At 40.0% G+C, this 24,636-nt stretch overlaps 1 protein-coding gene across 1 annotated transcript; it reads left to right on the top strand.

Annotated features, from left to right (window-relative positions):
- The first annotated feature begins 1,840 nt into the window (after positions 1 to 1,840).
- ppp3ca (protein phosphatase 3, catalytic subunit, alpha isozyme) lies at positions 1,841 to 24,327 on the top strand. Its single transcript, XM_070843465.1, has 14 exons — positions 1,841 to 1,895; positions 8,409 to 8,609; positions 12,003 to 12,127; positions 12,268 to 12,379; positions 12,717 to 12,862; positions 12,944 to 13,083; positions 18,801 to 18,878; positions 19,006 to 19,100; positions 20,281 to 20,406; positions 20,520 to 20,597; positions 20,929 to 21,013; positions 21,216 to 21,313; positions 22,439 to 22,492; positions 24,149 to 24,327. Exons 1-14 carry the CDS (start codon positions 1,841 to 1,843, stop codon positions 24,325 to 24,327), a joined length of 1,572 nt encoding a protein of 523 aa, XP_070699566.1.
- Positions 24,328 to 24,636: the final 309 nt, after the last annotated feature.

Raw genomic sequence — 24,636 nt, 5'->3', positions numbered from 1 at the left:
TGATATGATAATATTAAATGGAAAAAAACTGATGTTTACCTGCTGGAACAGGCGACACAAAGCAAAGCGTTTTATTTTTACATTTTGGCCTAAAATTACAATATTTTGTAACTATTTATATTAGCAGCATTCGTTGAAGATTTTTTATGTAATACGTGTCATTTTTTATACACAGTCCTGTAATGTGAAAAGAAACTCAACAGAATACATCTGAATATACACCACAGCAATATTAGACTATTAGCCTAGAGAGTAGTTGTCCATGGCTGTATAAGGGGGATTTTGCCACCTAGTCTTAGCTCTGATAAACAGATATAGGTGTGTGCCTTAAAAGGAGATTTTACAATTAACTTCTGTGTACATCAGTGCTAATAAGTGTATTTTTCTTAATGTTTCACTAAAGACAGGCAAGCAGATGTATAAAAGTCTTTCTCTCTTTAAAATTGGGGAATTGCTTTTTTATTTTTTTATTTTATACAAGCATGAATTGACATATTTGAAAATGTAAATAGTGCATTGCATTGATATATAAGAATAGTATTATTGTAAGTATAATAACAACTCTGTGTATTTCTGTTAAAATGCAGAGCACAGACTAAACGTCACCTTGCCTCCATTGGTGATTAGTAGGAAGTGCAACAGACGCAGGGCTGTGCTCTCTGGGCATATTCACACACACATTCATCACCACAAACTGTGGATTCTCTGAGTGAAAACCTCATTCAAGAAAATGCAATATGAAAGTTCAACTCAGATTATTTTTCCGGTGTTTGAGTTGTATTAAAAACTCCTAAATCCTTGATCAAATAACTATAACTTGCTTCTAGCAGTTTAGATCACATATATTTCACACCAATTTTAACTTTGTTCTCACATTAATATGATGTTCGAAAACAGCATTAATTCTCTAACATGTGTTGTGTTTGGATCACTGGCTCAGAAAGGGTGAACAAGGTGCAGAGGCATTTGCCTTACAGTCCACACTCAGGGATTAAGTCAAGTTAAACATTTGTGAATTCATATTTCATAACTTTTATTCATTTGCATCCATTGAGGGTCGTTTCTGAAAACTGAGCCACGATTCAGGGCATAGATTTAATGAACTAAGAATTGTGAAAATAACATACATACTTATTTTGCAGACATGTTTGAACAGGTATCAAGTATTTGATTAAAATGAAGTATAATCACCTATTGGACTCTTCCTGTGGCGTAAAAAAAAAAAAAAAAAAAAAAATCCGTCACATCTTCACACATTTAAGCTGCTAGAATTAAAATATGTTTGCATAAACCCCGATGGTTTGTCGCCACCATGTGACACTTCTCTGCTATCATCGCAACAAGCGAGCCTCCCCAGTTATCACTAATGTTCCACATGTCTGATCCGAGGCCCTTACGCGCTCATCTTCAGGCGTACCGAAATTTCGAGAATACCGAGACATGGCGCGCCGTGCGTGCGTGGGGGCAACCCCGTCTCAGCCTCCATCTGATGGCAGCATCAGGCAGTCCCGTGAAACATTTGCGTGGGAGTTCCCTTCACCGCCATGTCGGGATAGCGCACATCTCTCCCTCTCTCTCTCCCTCTCTCTCTCTCTCTCTCTCTCTCCGTGCATCCTCCCCCACATTAACAGCTTAGCAGCAGCAGCAGCAGCTCCTACAGCATCCAGCGTCCATCCCTGCCTGGGGAGCAGCAGTCCTACCCGGCGCAGCACCGACGCACGGAGGGGGCGCATCCTCTAAGTGATGCCACAGCATCAGTCGCATTTCGACAACAAACAGCGAGAGTAGACCCCGAAGGAGGGAGAGAAAACAGCTTCAGCCACGAAGACAGCAACTGCCCATGAAGATGTCTAACGCTGACATCGTCTTAAACGCCACCGATCGGGTGGTGAAATGTAAGTTAGCGTGCGTTGTGGCAGGAGATATTACATAACATCTCAAGTGTTTGGCTCCTTGTGGGCTGCCTGGATGTGGCCTTTATTTTCCACGTCGAGCGTTAATGGTGTGTGTGTGTGTGTGTGTGCGGCCATCAAGTTGTGGTCTCGGGGATGGTAGTGAGCTGCTGGAGCTTTGATGTTGATAAACAATCCGGTTTTCTTTGCTGCACAGCCCCCGCCAAGGAACGGGCGTAAAGCTCAGAGGAAGCAGCAATGCACCGGAAAATATGGATTTTTTATTATTTTATTTTTTGGGAGGGGGGGGTTATAGCACAAATGTTTTTATATTTTAATCTTTGCTGTCACGGGTTGACTGTGTCTCGCTTCAGCTCGGGTGGGCATGAGAGGAGAGGAGAGGAGAGGAGAGGAGAGGAGGGGGGGGGGGGGGGGGGGGGTATGGAGGAGAGAGGAAAAAAAAAAATAGCTGAATTGTCGAGCTTGTGGTGGTAGGAGCTGGGGCAGTGATGCAGCAGGATTTCACAGGCTCTGACAGAGCCAGTGGAAGAGGAAGGGGGCATGAAATTGACATTTAATGGGGTGTATTTTACCAGGAGTGAGTCATGTTTTAATTTGATTAGATGAGGTCTATAAGGAATCCCAAAAGCTGCATCAGTAGATGTGGAGAAAGCTGCTCTGACAGAGAATTACCGAGGACACAACTTAGATCAATGGAGGATGATGAAGTGCTCACAGTTGTGCCATAACTCATTTAGCTGTGCTCATTCTGACCATGGATCAGCTCACAGTCAGCACTGTGCCTGAATGTATTCACATTCAGTATATTATCGTAATGGCCGAGCAGCTCAGTCAGCATTAACAACTTTGTCCTTTAGGCAACGGAGTTGTAGAAAACACGGAGTAATCTGCACTGGGAGATACACAAATGTGACAATGACTGCAGGCACAGTGAATATCCTGCATGTATTAGCTGTTGCAAATGAATTTTTTTTTTTTCTTTTAAGAATTTCACTAACACGCTTGGACCCTCAAAAAAGGAAATATGTTGTCAGAAAATCAGCCTGAAGGACTCTCACAGTCTTTCTTCAGACTCATTATTAGTGGAGCCCTTCAACAGTGTGGCATAACCAACAACAAGCAGCGTCACTGAATAGTCTCCTGTCATGAACTGATACTGAAGTGCGACAAATAACATAGCATGCATCCTATAATCTGAAACCATTCTATCACACCGCTGACACATTTCATTATATTTACCCTGTTTACAAATGATAGAGTTCTACAAGGACATCATATCTAAGTAATTCATCTAATTCATGCATTATTAGGTATTTATCAACCATAATGTCCATAATAAGAGAGAGAAGTTGGCTTAAAATAACCTTATTAGTTGTTGCATGTTTGAACCTCATATCTAAGATACAACTACTGTGCTTATTTCTTTGGCAAAGCTTTACTGAACTGCAAAAATGTATCAAGGAAAAGGTTTATGTCAGCAGATGCAGCTCAGCCAATAGTTCTGACTCAGTTTTCTGCTTTTGTAACGTGGTCATGTAACATTTAGGATTCAGGGTGTCAAGCATTCAAAGCATTTTGTTTTCTTGCTGAGTACAATCACATGCGTTTATCTCAGTTTTGCTGCTCACGTAGCATCAGATTTAGAAAATGGATCACCATTTTACCAAACCTTCACTTGTTCTGTTGGTCAGATGCTGTTATTGTTGTATCACAGCTCTCATTTATGCTCGTAAGGTTAGATATTGGTTAGATACAAACATATGAATATTGCTTTTGTTGCCTATTTTTGTATTCCACTGACAAAGTAGTAAATGCCGCACTCTTATCCAAACCCCAAAAGGCTGACAAGTGAAAAAAATGAGACTGAAACTGGATCATGTATCCTTCAGTTAATCAAAGGAAGCTATCCAGACAGTTTCTTATACTCACTGTGTGTAGAAAACTGAACTAAGTTATTTTTATCGCTGTATACATACAGTATCTTGAACTCAAAACCTCAGCAAGTTTCCCAGCAGTTCTCTTTTCTTTCACATGTTTTAACCTGACAGAACATATCTAAAGAGATAAAACAACTGCTGGCCTTTGCAGTTTGCTTTCCACGGCACTGTCACCACTGTGCTGTGGGCATCAAGAGGCATATTCAGGTCAGTTATTTCAGGGATGATGCCTTTAGTACACCTGTGAACTATCATACTTTCTTATAGCACCTTAGAAATATATAAGAATGTCCTCATATTATTGACTTGGAGAATATTTGCCCTGATTTCCCAGACTGCCACGGTCGCTATGGTCCAAAAGAAATGTAGTATGTGGATCTGTAACTGTTTCATCCATTGTTTGAAGCTACAAAAGCAGTTTCTCTAAATAAATAATTATGCAGCAGCACGAGAAGCATTGCACTGAGACATAATACTGTATGTCAGCTTTAAACTCAGCAGGCCTTGAGACTGGCTAAAACATTCACTCCAGATTTCAGTAGTAAACATGCAAATTGGTTCCAAACACACTGACATTAATAATTTATTAATGGTTATGATGGAGCAGAAGTTGGGTTTGGCAGAAGAGATTTGCTTTTCTCTACACTTTATTAGTCAGGAGGCACATCAGCATTACACAAAACAGATCTCAGCTGTAGGGTGTGGGTGAAACTGGCAACAAGACTCTCTTGGCATTATGTTAAAAGCATGACACTTGGGTCTATGTACGTAATTGCACCTCCTATGAACGCACACTGTCTAGTTAGTCCGATCAGGTGAAGCCATTCAGCGTTTCCTGACTGAACCCCAGGGGTTGCTCATCAGCGACAAGATGTTTTGTAATAAAAAGGTGTACAGTGCAGGGCTCATGCTGAGTGTCCTCAATATGGTTGGGAAATTTTGACGCGTGTCTGCCGCATGAGAATTTCAACAGCATCTATGTGCACCTCCGATGCAAATTCCAGTTTTCCGTGGCGGCACTGGCTGTACTCCAACAGTCAGCTGCTGCTGCTGCTGATGCTGCTGCTGCTGCTGCTGTTGCCCGGCAACATACAGTATTTCATAGTTCAACTCTGCTCGGGTGCTGAGCAGAAATCAGCTTTTCATCTCATTTCATCCACAGTATATCACTGTGCTTGTATGTCCGCACCTATACATGTGTGTTTTTTGGAATGCGTTGCTGAAGATCATTTGTTTAAGATCTAAGTAGCTTTTTTTAGGTTTACTTGTTATTAGCAGGTTCAATCTTTTGTTGCTGCACTTTGCCTAAAAAAGCTAAGTGTGTTTCAAAGCATCCATTTCACTACATTTTACTGCTCAAATGCAGCAAGCAGTTTAAAAAAAGTATTGTGTCTCATAGTAAAATCATAAAGAACAGTCACAGGTTGATTTGGGTTTGTGCATCACATTTACCTTTTTACATTCTGGTGATGTAAACTACTTTACCATCATCAGTGTATTTTGGTAAATAACTAAAGTTATACTTTACTGGTTATACTTTTACTGAGCTCATTCACGTCCTCTTCGTTCCCACAAAAGGTAATTCACCAATCTATTTAAGATGTCTTTTGCAAACTATCGCCGTACAGTCAGCCTGTCTGTGCACTGTTTATGTTAGTACCGAGGAGAACTTGAGTGGTGACTGTGCTGAGTTTGTACTAGCTGGTAAAGTGTCAAAGCACACATCGCCATCACAGATACACACAGCTCACTGTGAAAAATTTTAGTCCCATTAAATTCACTGGCTGGGGCTCGCCTCATTATCCCAGGAGCAGCGACTTTGAGATTTCTCTAGTCAAGCATTCATTATTAAGGAGCATGTTGATCATGTTCAGTCTAAGCCCGAGCTTTGAGACTCTTCCTTTGTCGTCTCTTCATTTGGCACCGCTGAGTGGCCCTGTTTGCTAAGCACTGCACAAATCTGGCGAGCATAGCCTTACTCCTGAATATACTACTGCTGATGGCGTGCGCTATGTGTACATACTGTATGTATAAGGATGAGATATAAGGAGTATGAGAATGTTTAACTCAAGTAAAAGTACAGTTGCTTTAAAGAGTTTTTAAAAAGTAGGTCACTTGAAATGTACTCTGAGAGGAGGAGGAGGTTTATGATGATAATGTTATATGGTATAATTACCTCATTAATACCACCGCAGGTCATTTACATGTTAATGTTACCTTGCGAGGCAGATGAATTCACAATATCTCCATCATGTGACAGCCCATCTTGCCATGTGCTAAGCTAGGTGTTTGTGACTTAACCACAGTGCTTTAGACCAATCAGCATTAGGCACAGCACAAGATTGTTAAAAACTTCACGTGGTTTGTTGATCTGATTGGTTGAAGTTCGCCTGTGTTAGACAGTGACTGACAGATGGTTCATCCAGTCACCTAACAAGCAGTTTTTGAACGTGCCTGTTCCCTTTACAAACAACTTCTGCTTACGACTTCCCAGATAGTTTTGTAAATTCTCTAGACGGACATTTGCAGCCGGTGCATCGATAGATTCTCAGTATATAAATATACAATTGCCTTCCTCAGCTTTACACAAATAAACCAGAAAAGGGGACAAAACTCAGACAAGTACACAAAAAGCACCAACAGTGTATTAAAAGAGCTTTGGACACTAACAACAGAATAAAACATCACCAAGGCAGAAAACAGAGACGTATAAACTATCTAAATTCCACAGCAGCAACAGTCCACAAACACAGATTAAAGCAACAAGACATCTGCACAGTTTTTACACACAAAACATTACATTTCCAGGCATCACAGTAGTTGTTGCCCTTCTCTTCTGTACAGTGAGTTACAACAGTCAGTGAGTTTGTTGTTGCATTCACTTGTCTGAATGTCATTTTGCAAGCCTCGTGCACCACAAAGTCCTCCATCATAATCGGCATATATAAATGCAATATATGATCTGATGAGCTTTGAGCTGATAAACGCCCTGCAGTCAGAGCTGTGACAGAGGTTGTCAACAGCAGAAAGGTCTCACACAGCTCACTGGGGGTAGCAGTTCCTTTGGAAATGTGGGATCCACCACAAACATGCTTGCATTTAGCATGTCAGGCAGACCCAGCATGCACCTGTTGTGTGGGTGTGTTTCATTTCTCACATTTAGGCTTCTGTTGTTACTCTGTGAATGATATGATTTGAAAAGCAAAAGTGCACAGAAATACATATATTTGTTTCCAGTTTGTGGTGCAACCCTGTGTTGTATAATGACAAGTGAATATCTTCGTGTCATTGTAACAACAGTAAAATATAGTTTGTTTTCTCCAACCCTGCATGTGTGAGTTTGTGTTTGTGTGTTGCGATTCTGATGAATTTTTTTCAACTGGACTTCAACGCGGCTTATTTTTCTTTTCATCTGAATTATTTACAGCTCCGACACTTAGAAAGAGTTTTCTGTGTTAAGCCAGATAATCTGTAGATTAATGTCAATACATGGGGCAGTGAAAGCTCGTAGTCACAGCACACACACACGCAGATCAGCACCACATCTAATAAATAACCTTTGCTGCCACTGAAGTAATGATCTGTGGTTGGATTTCACAGTTTCACAGGCAGCCTGTTGGGTAGGTGACTGGTGCATTTTAATGGCCACAGGCTTTAGCAGTCCAGGGGGAGTGCTGGATGAATAGAGTGCTTAGATGTTGGCGGAGTTTTATCCAGCACTCAGAAAATACTTAGCAAGTAACCACACGTCTGAACTGTTATTAACTTCAGACGTTTTGTGTGTCAGTCTGTTCCAGTCAGAGGATTTACCTGCTACTGTTTACACATATATTTAAAGTAGAGTTGATAATATTAGCAGGAATATAAGAGACTTTTCTTTTCTGTTTGTATTTTGCAATGTTTAATAAGCAATGCTATTACTTTAATTTAATTTATATATCAAATTTATATTTATATTTGAAATTAATCATTCAATATATTGTATTCAAGTGTTTGCTATACAAGTAGATATTACTGGTATATAGGAATATCACAATATACAGAATATGCAACACATTTAAAACTGAGTTTCACCTCTCACCCACCATTTGAAAAGGAAAAACCTTTGCAAATACAAATTTCTAAGAAAGATCGTGGTGTTTGACATGTATTTCTAAATGAGTTAAGATTCTATTTCCTGTTTAATTGAAATCTGCAAATGGCTTCTTATACTTCATTATCCCTCTGCATATTAAGCAAAGCCATCTTCATGAGGATGGTTTTCATGCCAAAGATGTACATATACTGTACAACAAAGATGGACGCAGCAGCAGTGCAATAATGCCTGCAGGCAAAAGCATGGATGAGCTTTCCTCAAATAGGATTTCTGCATGAATTCCTCGCTGATATGTTGTTTGTATCATTCCTGAGTGGTGCTTGGCACTATTCGCTCACAACAGTGGGAAGTAAAACGCAAACTGAGTCAAGAATTGTATTCTTGATGGCATTAACAGTAGCCATAGTTACTGTGATGTCCCCTCTGTTTAAATGTCACCATGTGCCTGTGCTCTGTCCTCAGCTGTCCCCTTCCCCCTGAGCCACCGCCTTACACTCAAAGAAGTGTTTGACTGCGAAGGAAAACCTCGTGTGGATCTCCTGAAGGCCCACCTCACCAAGGAGGGTCGTGTGGAGGAAGCTGTGGCACTTAAAATCGTCAGCGAAGGAGCAGCCATCCTGCGTCAGGAGAAAACTATACTGGACATCGAGGCACCAGTCACAGGTACTCAGCCTGTTGCAGAAATTCACCTGCCGCTTGTCCTGCTGCTCTCACAGTCAGCTGCAGGACGCCACACCTGGAAGTTGTTATGATTCAGCATTCACCTGGTCACATATAATATGACGTGGGGTTTCAATGAGATGCTGCCATCTACTGCTTCTCTCTGCAAATTCTTTTGCATGCCTATTTTTCACACAGCCGTGTGTTTTACATTAAGCAAAACTGACTGGACGCATCTTAAGAAAACGTTTTCACACCCAGCTAATATTAATAAAGCGTAATACATACTTCCAAACCAGTCTGCGACCAGGACGCCCCAACATTGTTTAGTCATCGCCTTACGTTCATGTATGCTAAATGGAGAGGCAGACAGCTTTAGCCTAAACTTTATTGGTAAAACAATTAAAAAACTGTCCAGACGGAGTAAATAGAAGCACATAACCCAACATACCATCACGAACAACAGTGGCCTCTTTACCTTTGCCTTTCAGTAGCTTCATGACTCAAACCTGAGTTTTATGATTGGTATGTTATATGTTAATATTTCTGAAGAGAGAAGATAAATATGTTTAAGAGGGAGCGAGAGGATGTGGACTGACGATGCAGCTGTTTGTACCTGCAGTACAAAAATGATAAATAAAGGCACCTGCCTGGAGTAAAGAAACACAGATAATAGGGTCTATATGAATGTTTATTCTTACTGCAGGAAACTTTCAGGTAGAATCATCATTATCTTTTCAAGTGACAATACTTCGGAAACTGCAGTGCTTTGAGTCTGAAAAGAGTATTATAGGGGCTCTCCTTTTAAGTCAAACTACACATACACTGAAAGAAATCCTGTAACTTACTTGAGCAAAAGCACTAGTTTTATTTTAGTAAACCAGCAACACCAACATACATCAAGGTGAACTGTATCAAACAAAAAAGAAAAACATGAATTGCTAAAAGCGTCTACAAGTTAGCATTTAAATTGCTTTTCAATCTCTCCTAAGTTATGTTTTACAATTATTTCTATTCGTTTAAATGCATTTAACCATTTCCCATTATGCAACGTTTTGTTGTTGTTGCATCTAAAATAAAGGGTATTTTACATCAGTATCAGAAACTGTCAAGTACTGAAAGTTCCTGGTCATATTTGTAGTTTACTTCATCAGATCTTCAGATCAGATATTTCCTGAGTTAATCAAACTGATTTTCTTTTCTGAAGTCTGAACCTTGCATGTTATCCCGTCCTCCCCTCATGTTCCCTATCAGTATCTTTAATTTCACTTATAAAATAAAGCAAGGAAAAATCAAAAACTCAGGTACTATATTGGCAATAAAAACATTCAAATGACTTGTGCTCTGGCAGTGGTTGGGACACATACACTGTAGCCACAGCATCCATTGTTGATTCCAGCCATGGACGTTTGTTGCACGTCGAACGTATCTCTCTTCTGCGTCTGCCTCAACTGTTGCTATCCAATGAAGGCACATCTTCCTCAAATAATCGTGAAAAAAAATCCAGTCCAATCATATCCTTGGTGCTAGACTCCTTGGTCTCCGTGCCTGTCAAAGGAGTAGACTAAATATAACGCAGTCTGGTCTGGAGTCCCAAAACTCAAATCAAAGTTACATCTTTGTATTCTTTGATGTATCCTTGAAATCCACATAAATACTTTGTGCTGTAGACATTTGATTTTTTGGCACATTATGAGGCTGTTCTGTTTATTTTTAGCACATCAGTCAGCTTCACCCACAAAAATGAAAACATGGAATTTTAATGATAATTAAGACGTATAAATGTCTTAATTGCCATCTTAGAAAGTGCAGTGTTTAGCTGAAACAAAGGTGACAATAGATGAAATGCACATTGACTTGAAGAGTCAAAGAGTCTCAAAGATCCTCATCTTGACTGACATCAGGAAAATGGAGGGTTTATGTATTAAGCATGAAATATGGATGATGAACTGAGTATTGTGTATGGGCATTAGTGAGTGTGGAGGTCTGTTGTATATCTTTGTGAGCTTGAGTTGTGTTTGAATGTCTCTGCAGCTATGTGTGTGTTTGTGTTTGTGTTTGTGCATGTGCGTGTATGCATGTGCGCATGTGTGTGTTTGATTGCTTTAGTCACACAAGCAGTCTCCCACTCACATTGCTCTAAGCTTTGAGTGGGCGAAGGCCACTGTGGAGCTGATAGGGGAGACAGAAAAGAGAGTGGAGATGGAGGATGAGTAGGAGAGAAGGAGACAGAGGTAGATGATAATGAAAAATTGAAGGCAGTGAGGAAATGAGATGTAGGTTTGCACTCAGGAGCCATAGTGTTCACTGGGAAAAAGTACGTATCTCCCTTGGGGCTTGAGCTTTTTCTACCTCTTTGAGGTGAGAGCTTCTCATTTCTCTGTGGACGACACAGGCCTTTCAGCTAAAGACCACAGAAATATTGCAATACGACGACGTCGACTTAAGAACAAGGGAAATTTATACCATTATATTCTCAAATCCAAAGGGTTTCAGTATTATTTAGGGGTTTTAATACCAGCAGCATGTCTGTAACTGTAGACGTAACTGCTCATAGCCTCTTCTGCTGCTCTGCTGACAGTTTAAGGTGAAGTTCATCTTGTTTCTACTTGACACGACTTAAAAACATTTGAGATGGGGCAAATACTTAGCAGTTATTGGAATAAGAAACACTTTTCTTTGTAGTGACAATGTTAATAGTTGACCGCTGTGCGTATGTGGTTACATAACATCTATATTTCATTGTATGTTACACTTAATTATTAATGAAAGCTCACTGTAAGTTTACTGCCTTGAATAATAGCAACAGCAATCATTACAACAAACACAATTTATCACATTTATCAAATATGAATTATTGAGTCGAGACTGTTGAGATACAGATATGAACACAAGCTGTAGCATCTCCGCGCAGTTGCCTATTTATAAAGCTAACCTGTGAGCAGGAAAAGAAAATGCAGACCCCTGATACAAAGTGCACTTCTCTGTACTGCCGTGAGATTCTACCACAGTATTGTTTACTGTCTCTCTTGTTTTCTGTCGTTGAATCTTCAGAGCCAATAAACAAGAGCAGCGGACCTCCTGCTGTCATTAGAGATGCAGGAATTACACATCATCATGAAAAGACCAGAAAAACATCTTTGATTTTTAGCTTAATGACAATATGTTTATAACTGTGTCCATTAGTTGAGTGGGATTCAGAAGCCTCAACCTGTTTGAGAGTTAATCAAAATGCTGAAATGATAATATAGACCTGTGCTATGCATGTGCAGTGTGTATTCTTTGCCCGTCACACGTGCGAAAAAAAGATGGCTGTGCACACGTACAAGCAAAACGCAAAGATAACTAGTGTATTCTTCGATTCTGTAACGTTTGCTGTCCTTTGGTTGACTTCAGTGTGCGGTGACATCCATGGGCAATTCTTTGATCTTATGAAGCTGTTTGAAGTGGGAGGATCACCAGCCACAACACGGTACCTGTTCCTGGGGGACTACGTTGACCGAGGCTACTTCAGTATTGAGGTAAAAGCATTAAAAGTCCGTTAGGTAATTCATTGGGGGAACAAACTGCAGAAAGCTTCATATGTTCACAGGAAGTTATACAGATCTTTGCAGCTTTCTACATGGAATAACACTCCATGTTTATGCCTTTGTTTTGACAGTGTGTTTTATACCTCTGGTCGCTGAAAATCCTCTATCCAAAGACACTATTTTTACTTCGTGGAAATCATGAATGTAGACATTTGACAGAATATTTCACCTTCAAACAAGAATGTGAGTACATTTAGGTGTTTATCATATTGTTTCAATGTTTGTCTCTCTCTCTCTTAGAGCTGAAAACATGAATGCACAGTATCTATACAGATGATAATATCATACATTGTTTTCATTTTAATATTTGCTTCATTTTACACCTAATTTTAGATATATATTCATTGTTATCGGTTATTTGTGGTGTCATATTTTACATACTAAGTGTGTACGGTATAAACAAACACTACTTCTTACATTGTTATTCTTTATATTTGCATTTTATGTACTCATGCAGTAACACTGTTTCTAATTCTTTTGTTTCATTGTTGCAGCTAATTGCATTTCTGTCTTCTGTCAGGTAAAATCAAGTACTCAGAGCAGGTGTATGACTCATGTATGGATGCATTTGACTGCCTTCCCCTGGCTGCACTCATGAACCAACAGTTCCTGTGTGTCCATGGTGGACTCTCACCTGAAATACACACTTTAGATGACATTAAAAAGGTAATACCCTACCACATTAGCACTGCCAGGTCTTACTATATATTTTTTGTGAAAACTAAATTTCTGCTACTTTATTTTAAGTTGGATCGGTTCAAGGAGCCACCGGCTTTTGGGCCCATGTGTGACCTGCTGTGGTCTGATCCTCTGGAGGATTTTGGCAATGAGAAAACCCAGGAATATTTCAGCCACAACACAGTGCGAGGCTGCTCCTACTTCTACAGGTGAGCGGTTTCTTCTCTCTCCCTGCTCCGACTACAGTCCTATGATATTGTTGTCCATCTGTAAAGAATAACAGTGCAGCATCTCAAACTTTGCGTTTATGCCATCTTGCATTGTGAATAATCACCCACATGAAGTTCACATCATATACTGCACTGATTCCAGTAGTTTGACCCATGTGGCCCGTTGAAGGCCTCTAATCACACTCAATAAATTGTTAATAGATATCACACATTTATTGCTACCTGAGCAAAACCATAACCAACAAAAGAATACACGCAGACATACAGTATAACGCTCAGAGAATGAATAGTTAAATACATACTTAGAGCTTAAAGACAGTGTCTGTATGTTCGAGTATTTGGGTCATATTTCCTCATGGTTACCAACTGTTTTTGATAAGAGGTTGTCTTTTTGACTTACCGAACAGACTGTTGCAAACAACGGATAAGCTGGGTGAACATGGAGTCAAATGAAAATAGAGCCAGAGAGAGAGGAATAAAATCTAAAACATAATAGCGAGGCAAATTGGGAATGGGTTTGTTATGCAACTATTCAACCTCCGTGACAGAGCATGTAAAAGAAGGAGGAGTGAGCACTCTCCCAATAATGTTGCGAGAGGGAAGAGAGCTGTGGAAGTAGGTGGTGGTGAGGAGAAGAGATTAGGTGGCAGTTGTGGTGAGACTTTTCTTAATGAACGTTCAGAACAGTACAGACCCCTGCGTGGGAGTTGCAGTTCTGCTCACATCATAAAATATAAAAGTCAGGGACATTTATTCCTCCACTGAAGAGGAAATGACACTCTGGACAGTGTGTGCAGAGTAACTGAGGTTCAGATTCACACGATAACCCGGCTGTAGTTCTCATTTTGGTGTATTTGAGGGTACACGGAGTCCCAAAGGTGTCATTTGCTTCGAATGATATCAGATGAAATAGCTTCACTGAAGTGTTAAGTGGAGAACAAAGGTTCATAGACACAACAGTTTTCACATAGTCAAGCTCACCATGTACCTGAAAGTTGATTTTATTACCACCCAGAAATGAACTGAAACCATCAATCTAGAAATCTAGCATATTACTCTATGGAAAATGGTCAGCAGAACTTTAAAGTATTGAGTTGAATCAAGCAAAAAACACCTGAACACATGATTGGCACTGATGAAGAGATTAATTGTGCATTGGTGGAGTTAACCAGCACTCTTGGAGAGCATCTGATGCAGAAGAAAGAAGAAGGTGAGGGTCTTAACTCCCCCCTTTCAACACTTTTAACTGCTCAGCGATAAGAAACCATATATTCACAGTGAGAGAGGAGCTTAGTGAGGATTATTCTGTAGATGTGTGGAGGATGCTGCTATAACAGTCATCTATCTCCCCGTGGCTTTGTTCTGCCTTCACTCTCAAACTTACCTCTCCATCATTATGACTCTTGCCAGCTATACAGTATGTATGCAGCACAGAGAGCCACATTCTCCAGGGGATTTTTGGGAAAAGCAAGACAATCTCTAGCTGAAATAGAAGCGGCTATAAGCAGGTTGAGGAAAAAGAGGGAATATTAAAATGCAATCAAATATAGTGCAGTTATTTGACTTTAAGCTACATGCTGACAGTGACTGATTGCTGCAATGAATGGACTCTAAACGCAGACACACGCTGATGCATTGGACAGTGCTATTTGACTCCCTGTTCCATAAAATCAATACAAAGCATTTTTCACAAGTAGCCTTACAATTAATTGCTCCTTAGATCCTCTTGGGAGAGTGTTTGAGGTAGATGTAGTGTTTTGCACAGTTAATGCCATGCATGCCTACTCTTCTCTGATATAAAATATAATATATATATATATATATATATATATATATATATATATATATATATATATATATATATATATATATATATATATATATAAATATTAAATCACAGTTTGTTAGTAACAATGACCAAGTGGATGCATTGTAGCAGACTGATTGTGAAATTCTCACCTATAGAAATCCAAAACAAATCCTCCAGTATTTTATAGAGGCTTTGTATATATATTGTATATCTTATTTATGTGGAGATTTATCCAGAATTCAAGATTGTGATATATGATATTGTGATGCATTAACACATAAGGGTTTGTATTATGTGATTATGTGTATTATGTGTATCGTCACATAATACTGGCTCCTCCACATGCTAAGTTCTGTGGCATTTTACTCTTAATCTTCTCAGCATTGTATTATTATAAAATCAACCAACTAACCAAATTTCTTGTGCAGTGATTGTGATTAGAAAAATACGCCTCTGCTAAGAGATTAGGAATATGATTGTAAACAAGAGTTTTTGTTTTCGGGGTAATGAATGTGATGACCACCAGCTCGACAGATGGATTTTCTTAAGGGAAAGAAAAAAACCTCTCAGTTTCACACTCGCAACACAGCGCTTCCATCGCTCTCTGTCTCTTTCGCTCATACTCACTTGTCAGATTTCTTGCTCTCTCTCACTCACAGGCTCACCGACACATAATTGTGTGTTTTCACAAAGGGGAGAGAAGGAATGTGAGCCGCAGGCAAGCGATGTGTGTGTACTGTGTTCCCTCGCAGTAATCAATAGATGCCGTTGGAGCAGACGAAAAAATAAATTAGTACATGGTGTTCGTTGGGATCTCTGTATTTATGGTATTAAATGACATTTGTGGTTGTGAAACAAAAAATGCAGCTTTGCAGCTATGACAAACATAATGTTTAATAAGTGCGATGCAAAAACTGCCCTTATTTCCAAGTTAGAAATGCATTGTAGATGTGTTTTTCAAATAGTTATATAACGTTTTTTGAAACCAGCATTTTGCAGTTCTATCTGGGTGCACTGTCAGCCATAGTGGAAAGAGTTACAGCATATTCATGTTAGTGTGTAACAGAGCTATTCCTGTGATTTATATAGTGGCCACCATGGGAATGTTAGCCATGTGACCTAGATGTATGAGGATGGCACAGTTTCACCAGGTGCTCAGGGCAACGCAGTCTCCTTGTTTTTCTTCTGGCACAAACCTTTGAGCACCTAAATATTTTAAACACTTCTGAAAGTTTGATGGGTCCATGGATGGCAGTGACTGTAAGAAAGTGCTGGAAGAGAGGATTGTTGCTGGGGAGGATGTACTGTATGTTACTGTTGACATCTGGTGTTGACGCAATTATCAGTCGTTGTTAGAGAGGTACTCTGATTCTGATTAATTCAATTAAAGAAAAGATGCATTTCAGCTTCTCAGAGTTGCTGCTTTTCTTCAGTTTATCACTGTACCTTGAACAGCTGAGATTTTAAGCTGTTGCCCCAACAAAACTACCAAAAAACTCAGGGAAATTGTGATGGACACTATTGTCTGGCATTAAATCAGCTAAAATCATTGCAGATGAATCAAAAAAATAATTGGCAGATGAATTGATAACAAAAGTAAGCAGTAGTTGTAGTGCAGCAGATATGGGTTATGATGGGTAATCTACGTTTACATTGTCTACTGGGTTTCACACAATCGTTGCTTAATATGTTACCCAGTGTATCACTGCTTTTCACTGTGTCAGTGTTTGAGATGGCATTACACAGTGTAAATACAGTGAATGTGGGTCATTGCAATGTATGCATTGTAATTAGCAGATTAGAAAGCTTGTACATCTCTAAATGGCTGCAGCAAAAAATCTAAAAACAGACTTCCAAAAGAGCAAATTATCACAATGATACACTGAACTCATTTAAGCGTATGCAGTGAAGACAGGGACGCGTCTGATTTATATTTTGCGAGTGAGTGGTGCTTTTGGCTTTGTGCTTTCACCCAGAGCTTGTATTAGTGTTGTCTACATCGCTGCTTCTTTCAGCACTGTTTTGACTGGATGTGCAGCTGTTGGTGGACATGTGTTACACTTTGTTCATTTGATTTTGTCAGCAATTAGCAAAAGTCATTATAAAAGAAATGATCTGGAAAGATACTTAAGACAGATTAAATATCAAGCAAACTTTTGATAAACAGGTTACAGTGAAGTGACAGATTGAGGTGGTGCTGAATTGACGGCATTCACTGTTGCATTTTAAAAGAGCTAATCATCAGCTGTAATCTTTAATCTTTGTCTTCTAACCCAGGAGACACAGTTTGAAGGGATGATACAGTTTCTGAATGACATAACACAACCTTCTAGGTATTACACAACAACTGTGGTGAGAGCTGCTAAATGGTAGGCTACATTCACACTGCAGCTGTCCCAATTCTGATTATGTGTCCCTCCCGTGTGACACAGGTCTGACGCTTTCATTTTCTTTTCTTTTTTTTTGTTTTCAATTTTTTTCTGTGGAAACAAATCCCCTAAATCTGCTAGATATCTGATGCTTAGCTATGCAACCCAGGTCTGAACTGTGACATAGAAACTCTCATTGTCCATCCGGACAGAAAAAAACGTGGAGGGCACATTTGGATCGCAGCCAATGGAGAAATTCACAAATTTAATTAGTCTTTCGTAAACGACTCAGTGACAAGCAGCACCAGAGATGTTGTATTACAATTAAATCAGTGTTTGAAGCAGGTAGGTAGCACTGGTGGCTTTAGACAGATGTTGTTTTTTGTACTGATATTGATCACTTTTGAAAATGAATGCAAGAAAAAGTGTGCAGTGTGAAGTTTGTGTGAATGTTGGACTATTAAGATCTAAAGAACTCACAAAGGTGGGCAGTAACACTCAAAATAGTCACAAATTCACAGTGGAATTAACAAATTAGTGAATCTGTAGCCCAATATGAGGGAGGAAACTGTCAAAAATCCCAATAAAAATATCAAAATAAAAAAAAATATATGGAATGTGGAAGCTCTCAATAGAAGCATTCATATTTTACCACAACACACATAGATAGCATGAAGGAACTATTATATGTGTACCAGTCAATAAAATAAAAGAAAAGATCATTATATCAATTCAAAGACACTGTAATAGGAATGCAGGTATAGGACGTAGGAGCATAGAAGTAGAAATTAGCAGCCACATAACAAGACGTCGTCCAGCAACAGCAAACACTTATCTTAGTGAAGTGAATCGGTGATCGCCAGTGTCCGTTAATGAGAGCTGCTGTGTCCTCAGAGCTGTTAACTGCACAGACAAAAATCCCCAGTCGTGGCTCAGATTGCGGCTGACTAAAGGGTGGTACAAACAAAATTATTCTTCCCAAAAGTTATGCTGAGGTGTTCTACAGCAGCAACAGAAGAAAACAATGGGGGGAGCACTGACTGATTAAATAGCCCTATTGCAAAGGGTGCACAGGAGGTAGGCACTGTAGGTATCAGCTGTTTTATGCCGTGTGCGAGTGTTGCAGCGCAGTCAGTTGTCAGCATTAACTAGCTCACAGGCTTCACTCCCTTTCAGGCATTTTCCTGTCAGGTTAGAGGTGGGGGGCAGGAAGCTCTGACTGCCGCTTATGGGGTTAGTTTGTTTTTTTCTGCAACAGGTAGCTGTTGGATTGGTTTTCACACTCTTGCATCATCCTCAGCAAGGCTCTCATAAATGCATTTATGAGTGATACATCTTCATTCATTTTCTGGTGAGAGAAACTATGTGAAATTAGTAAGTAAATATAGTTCTTTTGTGTAATGGAAAAAAAAAACCCTATTTTAAAAATTCAAACTCAGCTCTTTTATTTTACAGCACATTATAAGCATTTTCAGTGATGTCTCTAAACCCAATTTTTATTTACTTTTTTTTTCCAGTTATCCAGCTGTGTGTGAGTTCCTACAGAGCAATAACCTGTTATCAATCATCCGAGCGCATGAAGCACAAGATGCGGGGTATGTTATATCTATAACACACATGAAAAGACACATACCCACACAAACCAAAAGAGACACATATTTACATATCTAAGAACAAGCTCTGCCTTTTATCTGTCTTAACCTCCATCTGACCGCTTTAAAGCTACCGGATGTACCGTAAAAGTCAAACCACTGGATTCCCATCTCTCATTACCATCTTCTCAGCACCAAACTACCTGGATGTTTACAACAACAAAGGTCAGAAAATCTCTTTGTTCATTTTATACCCATCTTTGTTTCAGTTTACCGTTTCATTTTACAGCTCTGTTATTTGTTTCCAGCATCTCAGTTGCATTTGCACCTCTGTCATTTTAACTGGTTAGATTTTATGAATAATAAAAAAAAATAGTCCAGTCAGAAAGAGCCTTCTATACAGCTTGTTGATGAACAGACAGACGCATAATGGAGAACATATTCATTACAAGAATTTTACAGCCCACATAAGGTCGACTGTTCACATCTGACAAGAAGACTACCATGAGCTCCTTTGACTTGCCTATTAAAATGGTTTTAACAGCACAAACTGGGGTGTATGGGTTGATATAACAGCATTTAGCTTGTGAGCAGCCATAAGAATGCATCAGGGAGCCCCCGTTTGTTTGTGTTCTCAGATCTGTGTCTTGGTTGCTATGGGCTATGGGAGATGGGGAGCGTGGGAGGGGCTGTCGGCATCGCTGACTATCTCCATGTGGCTTTATCCCTCTTGATGTAACAGTGTCAGCAATCCCTGGCCTCAGCTAAGCCATCTAGTGGTCGAATGTCTCATTTTCAGTTTGCACACTGCATGCACAGAGGGGGCTAAACTGGGTAACATCACTGACCATGGATATTTTTGAAGCGAGCAAAGAGGAAACACTGTTGTGCATATGGCTATGACCGTATGTGATGCACTGCACACTATAAAACAGAATGACAATTGTAGTCTGCCATTGCTCTGAATGTTTTTGTTATGTAAGTATAGACTCCTATACCAATTTTTCCTTTAATGTCATACAAACATAAGATTGCATTGTATTACACATTTCTTACAGTAGCATAATCATTTTGGAGCAGGCTGTTAACTGAACTGCTTTCGTCATTCAATGTGTGAATGTAGCCGCAACAGAGGTGTTTTTTAAGTTAAATGGCACTAGTACTGCAAATTAGATTGAGAAGAGAAACATGCCTCAAGTAAAGCCACCGCATCAGTGCTGAGTTTGAAGCGTTGCTTAAGTTTGTTAAGTTTTTATTGCATCATTCTCATCAGCTGTTATGCTTTGGCAAACACTGAGCGTGTACGTGAATGGTTGCACGTGTCGTGATGTCAACAGGCTACAAGATTCTGTGAGATTTAAGAGGAGAGTTTTATTCTGCTGTCTCTCTTCTGCCTCCCCGACAGCTGCTGTACTGAAATATGAAAATAATGTCATGAACATCCGACAGTTCAACTGCTCACCCCATCCCTACTGGCTGCCCAACTTCATGGATGTCTTCACCTGGTCTCTGCCGTTTGTTGGAGAGAAAGGTATTAAGTGTTTCTAAGTCTTCTGATACCTGTCACCACATCCTAATCTGATATTTCCATGGCTTATTGCTCAGTGATTTAACCTCTTTCCTACCGCTCTATTTCTTCCTCAGTCACGGAAATGCTGGTGAATGTGCTGAGCATCTGCTCTGATGATGAACTCATGAATGATGAAGATGAGATCTTTGATGGTAAGGAGATCTGCACTGTTGAGCTGTTCATGTGTGAACTATCCACACTAAGGATTCTGGGCTTCTTTTACTTTTACCACATTTGTTCTGAAGTTTGGCTTCATCTCTTTTTCATGTGATGATGATTTTATGGCATCGACTTCAAATGCAGTAATTCAGTGCACATGCACTTAATTGTCACTTGATCTTGATATGTTAATTACATACAAAATGAACATATCAAGACACTACAAACAATGTCTCGTGTAGGTTTATAATGACAACATCTATTGTATCAGAGAAGCCTATAATTACATTATGTGTGTGTGTGTGTGTGTGTATTTCTTTGCAGCCAATGCGGCTGCAGCACGCAAGGAGGTGATCAGAAACAAGATCCGTGCTATTGGAAAAATGGCCAAAATGTTCTCAGTTCTCAGGTAGACCTTGTATTTGTGTGTGTTAAGATAAGTACGTGTGTATATTTTCAAATTGTGAAGACTGTATTAGGTGCTTCGTGTGTAGGTGAGTGCACGTCACATTGTATATGTATATACTGTAGGGGTATTAAGTTTTTTCGTCCACTTCGGTCAGGGTTCAGTGAAGTTTTCTGACCTGTGTGTCTGCATCTGTTTCCTGCAGAGAGGAGAGTGAAAATGTGTTGACGCTTAAGGGCCTGACGCCCACTGGCATGCTGCCGAGTGGGGTTCTCTCTGGAGGCAGACAGACACTGCAGAGCGGTGAGTACAATGCGCAGCATAAGCCTTTTCTCTACCTTTCACTCCATCTTGTTTTACTTCGTTTCTTCAACACCATTCTCAGTCCTACCATTGGTCTAAACCTCTCTCTGTCTCTCTCTCCCTCTCTGACTTTAAAGTCGTTCGTCCGGCGAGCTTTGTTTTTTTGGCCTCTTAGTGATGCTGTGATTACATTTAGGCGTTTTTAGAGAGTGTACAAGACCTGACCACATCTGTTTGGCAATAGTTCTTTTCACAGTAACGCATTATAGCAGTCACAATACAGTTTAACCCCTGCATTACAATGTTTACTAGAACTGGAAGCTACAGCCGTATCATAGGCCCCATCATAGTACCAGACAAAGGTGGAGGTCCCTCCTAGAACTATATGTTTACTATAACCATAAACTTATAAACATAAACAGATAAATCTCAAGCTATGTAAAGTATTTTTTCATCTATAGGTGGCAGAGAAACAAACTAACATATCCCCTATTGGCTTACCAATTTGTTACAGCTAACATGTTGGCCTACAATTGCCAATTTCACTCACAATTTAGTCGCGGCTTTGTCTACCAGCTCTGAGAAAATATCCATATCTCTTTAGCTTGCTAGCTGTTATATTTTCTTTGCCAGCCCCTCATTTACCTCAGCACTCCACCAAATGGCATGAATGGCACTCAGCTGAAAGCTGAAAGAGCGGAAGACTTCAATGTTGATTCACAGTGGGGACTGGCAGCACAAGCAACCACACAAAGCCATTTGTCAGTGTTAAAATCAAAAAGTATGTCAAGGTTTTGGCAATCTTTTAGCCAATCATTGTGCTCACAGCAAGAACATCCGTTAGCTAACAAAACACTGCATTGTTTTACTTCTCCTAAGATGTGTATATCACAGAGAACAAGTAATTTCTTTCCTCTTAACTAAAATCAGTGTCGACTCAACTTATTATTCTTTCCCTCTCAATATCTCTGTCACTCTCTCTCTCTGGATCTCTCTTTACACTATTCTGTCTTGACAGTAATTCTCTCAATATCAATGCATGGCACTCCTCTCGGTTTGCTGGGGCTGCATTTTACATTTGCATGGCTTTATCAGGAGTAACCTGCTCCCCTCCTCCCCCTTCAGCCACCATTGAAGCCATTGAAGCCATCGAGCCATCAAATGATGAGGACAGAGAAGGTAAACGTGCGCTGCCCCTCTCGACATATTGTCAGGGTTTCCTGCTACAGAGGCCACCTGTCACTGACAGCTCATTCACACAGCAGATCACAATAACACCTCCATGAAGCAACATTTCACAGGACAGTTTAACGCTCTAATGCTGGCACTTTACTTTGCAGTACCTTCAAGTAAAACAGAAATCCAAAAAGATGGATTATAAGTTCATATCGGTTACAAATGATTTTACAGGCGAGGAGTTAAAATGAGATAAAAAGGTTATTTGTAATGTAAGCAATCTTATGCACAGGGAGGCTTTTTTTCAGCAATTGGGAGTATTTGCAGGGTGGGAAGCTGTTGAGGGATCATGTTCTTGCCACTGTTGATCAGGGCACGTGCAGTGAGGTGGGGAGGCAACTGAGAAGATGATATGAATTGTTGCACACTTGTCCCATGTCCCTCAATGTGTATCGAGCTACTCACCCCCATCCACTGCCTACACCAACACAGAGAGGCTTAGCACTAACAGTTGTAGCACACATTTGGAATCGGTCATTACAAAATTGGAGAAAAAGTGGGAAAATGCTAAATAAAAAAAGAAACATCTTTTTATGGTATCAAGCCGTGTTCATAAATTAACACACTGCAAAGTCAAGTGCTGCAAGAAGATGCATGACTAAAATAGTTCATTGTTTTTGGTTTGGCTTGTAAATGGCCTCCATCTGGTTCTTAAAAGTGTTGCATGCAAAAAAAAACAAGAAGCAGACCAGAGCATCAACATGAAATATGCATCCTGAAGCCTCAGTTCCTCGTGATATGTCTGAGGTAATCATTGCTCACTAACCAAGAAGCTTCGGTTTGGGGCAGCAGTTTACAGCAGTACAGCACAAATATATCTTATTGATTTATATCTATGTCTTATTCGTAGCCGGATGATGGACATTTGTATTGATTGTTTACATCTACAATCTGTTTTTTTTTTCACAGTGAGCGTAAGTTGGTTGAGTCTTGGCCCCATTTTTTGTTACCATGTGCTTAAATAATTTAGATAATAGAGGACTTTGTGGACAAATTTCTTCCTTAATTTGATGTATATGTTGTTGGATATATAAAGTGATGGCCTTTTAAATGTGTAAAACCTCTACTCATGTCAACCTGCACCACCTATAGGACAGTAAGCAGTTTATACATGCAGATGGGATTTTGATGTTGCCTCTTTAGAAACTGCATTCATTCTAACATTTGTCCCAACTGTGGGCAAACACTCTCACATCAGACAACTCAGTTTTTGTGTGGCACAAAGTGTTACACAAGTGTCACAGGGAATCTTTGATGTGCCAAACTGCAGCAGCGTCTCCACTGCTGTGTGAATTGCAGAGACAACAGAATAACACATATAGTTCAGGTGATATGTAGCCCTGTCCAAAACAAAAAATATTATTTAAAGCACTATATTTAACATTCTGTACACTCATCTGTTATTTAAAGAGGTTTGTTTGTTCCTAACCAAGATTGGCCCACGAAACTTGTCTTATTTTTGGCTGTAATGTCTGAAAAATCCCACAAGTATTTGATATTTTGGACAAAACACACAATATGAGATGATATTAGGAATATTCTGACAATGCACCATTACAAGGTAAGCCCGATCCCCTTATATGTGTTTTCTCTTTCCAGCTATCCGTGGCTTCTCCCCCCAGCACAAGATCAGCAGCTTTGAGGAGGCCAAGGGCCTAGACCGCATCAACGAGCGCATGCCACCTCGCAAGGACGGGGTCAACCATGTGGGTCACTCCATGGGAAAGATGAATATGTCAGAGGCAAACGGCACGGATGACAACAGCAACGTCCAGTGATGTGCTGCCTGAGCCTTAGAGCCGCACAGCTGTCGCGCTGTGCGGGAAGACATTGCCAAATCTGGAATTCAGGCCTCAGAACATAGAAATAAACCAGGCCCACAGACAGAACATGAAATCTGCAGCATATCTAAAATGGGCGAAAAGGTCATTTTTTCCATGACAGTATGTCATCGCACAGTTGGGGGAGGGGGGGGGGGGTGGCTGGGGTTCACAGCAGGGATGAGGAGAGGGCAGCAGGCTGCAGCTTGACTGGAAAAAGTGCAGTTGAAAGTTGTTGTCTGCCTGTTGTTCCCTTTCTCAGTTCAA

Source organism: Pempheris klunzingeri, chromosome 14 (assembly GCF_042242105.1).
Source record: "Pempheris klunzingeri isolate RE-2024b chromosome 14, fPemKlu1.hap1, whole genome shotgun sequence".
NCBI lineage: Eukaryota > Metazoa > Chordata > Actinopteri > Acropomatiformes > Pempheridae > Pempheris > Pempheris klunzingeri.
The sequence above is the reverse complement of the archived record's forward strand: the minus strand, read 5'-3'. Positions and strand labels throughout refer to the sequence as shown.

Coding starts and splice junctions, on each gene's coding strand:
- ppp3ca (XM_070843465.1), top strand. CDS start 1,841: ATGAAGATGTCTAACGCTGACATCGTCTTAAACGCCACCGATCGGGTG. Junction 19,101..20,280: donor GGATGTTTACAACAACAAAG/GTCAGAAAATCT, acceptor CCTCCCCGACAG/CTGCTGTACTGAAATATGAA. Junction 21,014..21,215: donor AAAATGTTCTCAGTTCTCAG/GTAGACCTTGTA, acceptor TGTTTCCTGCAG/AGAGGAGAGTGAAAATGTGT.